This window comes from Cervus canadensis, chromosome 13 (genome assembly GCF_019320065.1).
Source record: "Cervus canadensis isolate Bull #8, Minnesota chromosome 13, ASM1932006v1, whole genome shotgun sequence".
Classification (NCBI taxonomy): domain Eukaryota; kingdom Metazoa; phylum Chordata; class Mammalia; order Artiodactyla; family Cervidae; genus Cervus; species Cervus canadensis.
The window spans coordinates 28,654,573-28,661,354 of record NC_057398.1 but is presented as its reverse complement, the minus strand read 5'-3'; the positions used below and the strand labels follow the sequence as shown (position 1 = coordinate 28,661,354).

Genomic DNA, 6,782 nt, shown 5'->3' with positions numbered 1-6,782 from the left:
ACCATCCAGAGGGCTTTCTGTTCACAAGCCCCTGCCCCAGGAATATAGCCTCTGCCCCGGGGGGTTTGGGACCACTGTTCTGGTGAGCCCTCTTGATTTCTGCAGCAGTGGAAAATCTCGAGTTCCTGCAGGAAGCTGGGCAGGGAGTTGGGGGGCGGGGGTGGGGGGGAGTGGTCCTGTGTAAGCAGTGCTGTCCTGGGCTGCAGATGACAGGTTGGCCCAGGGCCCCCTCCTCATCCTCCAGCATAATGGGGCAGCCAGACCAGGCCTCTGACTTTCCAGGTGGACCCCTAAGGAGAGCTGGAGCTGAGGCTGGCCCTGCCCCCCCGCAACGGGGGATTCTTTGGCCTTTTCTGAGCTTGGTCGTTGGGCCGTGTGGCCATGGCTCTGGAGTGATCTAGCTGGCAGCCGCCCTGCAGGCCCTCCGCTAAAGGCAGCCTCTTGCCATAGTGGGCTGGGTGCCGACCAGCCGGTTCGCAGCCCCTCACCCCGCGACCCCGGGCGGCGGGGAGGAGGGGCCTCCAGCTGAGAAGTGGGGAGGAGGAGAGCGGAAGGAAGCCCGGGCCTCTCCAGGATCGCCCCGGCGGGTCGGGACGGGACGCGGCCCGCGGTCCCGGGGCTCTGGGCTGGCAGCCAGGGCCGGCCCTGGCCACATGGGGGCGAGCGGGCCCTGCGGCCCCCGGGGAGGGGTCCGGCCGGCGTCTCGGGGGCGGGCGGCCGCAGGCGGCGAGGTCCCTCCCGGGAGGCGGGCGCGGGGGAGGCCGCAGGGGGAGGGGGCCGGAGCCGCGCCGCGCGCAGGGCGGGAGGCAGGGCCGAGGGCGGAGCAGAGCGCGGCGGGCGCGGCGAGCGCGCGGGCCGGGCGGCTGAGGACCCCAGGAGCGCCGCGTCCCCTGCCCCGCGCCGGCCCCGCGCCTCCTCCCCGGCCAGCAGCGGTGGGTGCGCGGCGGGCTGACCTCTGCGGAGGCGGCGGGGGCTCAGCATCGGGCCGGGGCCGGGGGGGCGCCGGGGCCGGGGGGCGGCGCTCCGGCCCGGCCCGGCCCCGCCCGATGTCCATGAGCGCGAACACCATGATCTTCATGATTCTGGGGGCGTCGATCGTGATGGTGAGCGGAGGGGCTTCCCGCGCGCCCGCTACCCGCTCCCGCCTCCCGCGCCCGCGCACCGCCTCCCCCTCCCGCGCCTTGTTTACGGGCCCGCGCGGCCTGCGCTCCCCCATCCCCGGCTGCCCTGCGCTCCCCAGTCCCCAGTGCGCCGGCCCCGGCCTGGGGGCCCCGGCCCAGCCGCTCGCTCCTCGGCGCTGACCGGTCATGGGCTCTTCCAGGCCATCGCGTGCTTGATGGACATGAACGCGCTGCTGGACCGATTCCACAACTACATCCTCCCGCACCTGCGGGGCGAGGACCGCGTCTGCCACTGCAACTGTGGCCGGTGAGTCTGCGCCCAGAGGGGCACACGCGTGATCACACATGTCGGTGGAAGTGGCGAGCCCCACGCAGGCCGGGCTGCAGGGCCCAGCTGGGCTAGGTTGGTGGGGGCTGCCGAGGCTCTGCCAGGCTGGGTGGGGGAAGGACCTGCCAGGCTCAATCCGCACAGGGTGTTGCGGGAGGGGAGAGGACCCCCTCCCATATGGCCTTTAGAGAAAGGGCCCGCAGGGTGATGTGCAGAACTGGTCCAAGGCCTGGAGGCCAGGAGAGCAGCCGCCCAGCCTGGTGTCCCAGGAGGGCTCCTGCCCACAGAGGACACCCTCCTCCCTGGGCCCCCAGCTCTGTCCCTGAACTTTCCTGGGAGCCAGCTAGGGGGAGGAGCAGGTCAAGGTGGGCAAGGCCTCCGTTGAGGGGCATCTGCCCAACCCCTTCCGTTGTCCAGGAGGAACTGAGGCCAGGGGTGGAGTCTGCTCAAGGTCAAGCAGAGGGAGGGGAGCGCCCAGGCCCCTGTGCCCACTTTGTGACACCCCTCCCCAATTCTGTGCACATGTAGTGATGGAGTCTTCCTGGCCATGCATGTTTGTATGTCCATGTATGAAATAAACATCTTCTCATGAGACGCGCATGTGTGTACCGTCTGTGCATATACATGTGCGCACACGCAGCAGTCCCTCAGCCCCACAGGAAGCCCACACGCTGGGGCCATGAGAGTGGACAGAGGCTGAGCAGACGAACTTGCCCGAGGCTGTGTGGCCGGTAGGGAACTTGTGTTCTTGACCCTGCCCTGCACTCCTGCTCCAGGGATGTGTGCACACATACTGGGCTAGGGGTGTGTGTGAGAGATCAGTTTCATGCCTCACTAAGCACACTACACGCCTGTGTGTGCAGACCGGGTGTTGAAGCAGAACACGGGCATCAGGGCAGGTGGAGACAGGCGTGTAAATGGCCCTCATGTGTGCCGTGCGCTGGCCAAGAATCATCTTGAGTGTCGCCTGGGTGGCCACACCCCCTGAGGTCCCTGTATTCCTGCCCCAAGACACACTCCGAGGCCAAGGAATGGCAGGTCAGCTCCACACTAATTGGGCCAACGTGGACTGGGGTGTGAGCAGGGTCCTGAGACCCTCCCGGACACTGGAGGTGTGCCCGGCACCGGCCCAAGCTTCAGCTCCATCGACATTTATAAGGCCCGTTTTCCATGTGAGGGCTGTGGTAGTGTGACCGGCACATATGTGCCAGGAACATCACACCACGGGCCTGTCTGGGCAGACAGGGTGTGTGTATGCATCATATGTAATGTCCAGAGTACACATGGATGGTGTAAAAGAAATCCCTGTGGAGTGCAAGCCACAGCGAGGCCCGTGTGCACAGTTTAGACACAAACAACACAAGAGTCACCCAACTGTAGCGTTGAGTGTTTCCGCGTGTGTATGTGTTCATGTGTGTGTGCTTTGTACACACTGCCGCATACAGGATGTAAAATTCAGTGTACAAACTACTCTTGTACAGTGACAACATGTATGTGTATGCGCAGTACATGTGTGTAACAATATACAGCACCGTGTGCACCCTGTGGGCGTGGTGAATGTCTGCAGGGCACAGGCTTGCATATGAGACCTCTGTGTACAAACCATGTACATGCACTGCCACAATGGAGTCTACCTGTGTGTACACCCCATGTGCAGAGAAAGCGCACACACACTTGTGCCTTCTACATGCCAATATGGAGAATATTATGCAGAGGAAACGTGTATAAATGCTGTGGAGCGTGCGTGCCAATAGGCTTTCTGTGGGCACTCACCATGCATATGCTGTGGGGCCCACAGAGGAGGGCTGTGTGCAAGCCCAGTGCATGTGCATCTCCATGTGACACGCACCATGCTCGGCCCCAGGCGCGTGTGCCCATGCACAAGTGTGGAGCTCATGGGCCGAATTCATGGTATACACGCCGGGTCCTGTGCATGTGGCTGGCGTGTATACACAACATGCGTCCAACTTCAGGTAGACACATGCAACATGCGTGGCCCAGGCAGGACACATGTATGTATGTACACATCACAGAAATACGTGTGCACATGGGTGACCTGAACCCCCACCCACCCCCCAGGGTCTGCCTGACTTGGAGGAAGGAGGAGGGCAAGGGGCAGGGGATGAGTGGCAGATGCCAGACCAACAATGGGGGCACAGGTCATGACCTTCGATCCCCTGGAGGTCCCAGGCCCCTAGGTAAAATTGGGGCCCTGGCCTCGTCTTACTTGCAGGGGCATTTCTGGCTTCCTTAGCAATCCCATCTTCAAGTTTCCTGCCCTGCCCTGTCCATGGGTGGGAAGTTGTGGTCCCGAGGATGACCTTCCTTATGGGGGCCCAGGAGGCAGGAGCGCAAGGGGCAGGGGCTCAGTGTTTTCAGCTGCCAGAAGGCCTGGCCTGGTCAAGGCGATGGGACTGCAAACAGGTGACTAAGGGCATCCTCTCCTGGGGGCTGGCCACTGCTACACACTGTGGGCAGTCAAGAATTCTCCATCTCTCACTGATGACTGATAAGAGCTATTGGTGAAATGTGATCACATGAGCTATGGCTGCCGTGTGTCAGGCAGTCCTTGCCAAATAAGCTGGGTCTGCTTATGGGGCTGTGGTGGCTGAGGTGTCTCCCCCCACCACCAGGCCTGGTCACACTCCAGGCTAGCTGAGGGGGATGGGCCCCAGGAGTCCCCAGGGGTAGCAGAGGGGTGTGAAAAGGGGCTGCTGTCACCACTGGGAGGAAGGGGCTGGGTGGCCCCTTCTGGCGTGGGGGTGTCTGTGAGGGAGGAACTGTAGGGGCCTGGGGTCAGGGATGACCTGTAGGGTTTACTGTTTTTGAGAAGGTCCTCTGCAGGGAGGGGGCATGGAGCATGTCCAGTTGTGAGGTGGGGACAGGGACTCTTAGCTGGAGGCAAGCAGAGGTGTCGACATGTAATTGAAGGGAAGATGGGGAGAAGCGGGCTTGGGGAGGGAGGAGCTATTTTTAGGTGCAAGTTTGAGGTGTCTGTAGATCCCACGTGGAGATGCCATGTAGGCAGCTGGAGCTTGGAGCAGACGTGGTGGGGGGAGGTGGGGACTTGGTGGGGGTGGAGGGTTGAAGAAGCCAGTTGAGGGGCTCAGTAGGAAGAGAACCAGGCAGGAGGACCCCAGGGTGGCAACGACCCTTCAGGGCCAGAGGAGGGGCCACAGCTGGTGAGGGTGACTGGGGGTTCAGGGTGCACTGGGCACCGAAGGCCAGCAGGTCCTTTTCTCCAGCTCTCCTGTGAGAGTGGAGGACCTGGAGTTCAGAGTCTGGTGTCCTGGGTACTGGTCTCCTGGGCAGGGCCACCTCGCCTAGGATCCCCAGGATTGCTAGGCCCAGAGGGCTTCCTGGAGGAAGAGAGGATCTGGGCAGGCTGGAGAGAGCTTTGTGGGGAAAGTTCGTTGTGGCTGTCAGAGGCAGGAGAGGGCCTGGAGGGGTCAGTGGCCTCAGATTGGACTGTTGAGGGAGGGAAGGCTGAGGGGAATGGCCCAGCCTTGGTGGGTGCTGGGATGCCAGGGGCCGTGGTCGTCCAGGAGGTCATTTACGGCTCCCATCCCAGGACCAGGAACCTGTGTGGGGCAGGTCCAGGGGTGCCCTTGGGCTTCCAGCACAGACAGTGGGGGCAGGGGAGGTTCCTGAGAGAGATGGGGAACCAGATGCCAAAGGGGACCAGACGCCAAAGGGGACCAGACGCCCAAGGCAGGCTCATCACTTGTGGCTTTCCTTGGTGGAGAGGGCAGGGTGACTGCAGGGTTGGGAGGGAGAGGCCAGGGGGGCAGTGGCCAGGAGCCAGGCCCACAGGTGGGCTGTGACTCACTCGGCGGGGATACCCTGCCTGGGCTCTCATCCTGGAACGCCTTTACCTGCGCTTTGTGACTGTGACCTTGTAGGGGTTGCCATTGAGCCCCGGGCTGGGGGGAGAAGGGAGGAGGGTATGCGTACGGGTAACTGAACTTCACGCTAACCTCTGACCTCGCACACTCCCACCCTCTGGGCAGGGCAGCTTCCCGCCTCCCGCCTGGGACCCACCAGTGACCTGGGTCCCAGGCGAGTGCGCTGGCCCCTTCCGATCTCAGCTCCCCACAAGGGCTGCTTCAAAGATCCCAGCAGGTGAACGGGTACGGCTTACTGCGGGGTCCCCGCCCGCCCCGCGGGACAGGTGCCAGCCCGCCCTGCCGCCCCCAGGCACCACGTCCACTACGTGATCCCGTACGACGGGGACCAGTCTGTGGTGGACGCCTCCGAGAATTACTTCGTGACAGACAACGTCACCAAGCAGGAGATCGATCTAATGTTGGGGCTGTTACTCGGCTTCTGCATCAGCTGGTTCCTGGTGTGGATGGACGGCGTCCTGCACTGCGCCGTGCGCGCCTGGAGGGCCGGCCGGCGCTACGGTGAGTGCGGGCGCAGACACCCAGGCAGGGCTCCGACCGTGCCGGGGCCACGCCCCACCCGAGCCCCGCCCACACACCCCCCTCCCCGAGTCCAAGCCCCGCCCACCCGAGCCCAGCTCACCACGCCCGCACCCTGACCGCGCCCCCTGTCCCGCAGACGGTTCGTGGACCTGGCTGCCCAAGCTGTGCAGCCTGCGGGAGCTGGGCCGGCGGCCGCACAGGCCGTTCGAGGAGGCGGCCGGGAACATGGTGCACGTGAAGCAGAAACTCTACCACAACGGCCACCCGAGCCCGCGGCACCTCTGAGCCGTGCGCAGGACTCGTGGGGCCGCCGGCCACCGCGCCCACGCTCACGGGACTGGACGGCCGGCCGGGGCCAGGGCGCCCAAGGCCGTCGGGCGCGTCCGGCGGAAGGTGCTGTCTCCTCTTCTTTTTATAAAGGGGGTCGGGGTGGGGCGGGGGCGGCGGCACCTGGGATGCAGGCGGGGCCGCGTGCCCAGCCTGGAACCATGTCTGCCGCTTGAAGCCGGAGGCCTCCTGTGCGCCTGCGTCTGTCTCTCCGTCCATCTGTCTGGTTCCCGGAGCTGGAGCCAGCTCTGCTGGAGGGGAGCGCGGCCGGGAGCCAGGCGCAGCAGGGAAGGGGTGGGACACCAGCGCGCCCACGTCTGCACACGGGAGCACGTGCATGAGGCGTGTGCGTTCACAGGGCCCGCAGTAGGGGCGTGGGGCAGGGGCCCGGGGTAAGCCCCGGCCCAGCAATAAGGCCCCCGAGCCCTGCTGTGGCAAGTGCGGCCACCCTGCCCAGGGCATCCCGGTCGGGCGCCTCACTGTGACTCCCACCCCTGCTGGTCAGTAAATTCTCCAGAAAGCTCCAGCCTCTGCCTCTTCTTTCAACTCTGACCCCGGGACCCCCACGGCAGGAATGAG

General features: G+C 64.5%; 1 protein-coding gene across 1 annotated transcript; it reads left to right on the top strand.

The window, feature by feature from the left end:
• Window positions 1-589: 589 nt before the first annotated feature.
• TMEM240 (transmembrane protein 240) lies at window positions 590-6,729 on the top strand. The gene is made up of 4 exons (XM_043485384.1): window positions 590-1,103; window positions 1,322-1,428; window positions 5,647-5,855; window positions 6,013-6,729. Exons 1-4 carry the CDS (start codon window positions 654-656, stop codon window positions 6,159-6,161), a joined length of 915 nt encoding a protein of 304 aa, XP_043341319.1. The 5' UTR covers window positions 590-653; the 3' UTR covers window positions 6,162-6,729.
• The last annotated feature ends 53 nt before the right edge of the window (window positions 6,730-6,782 follow it).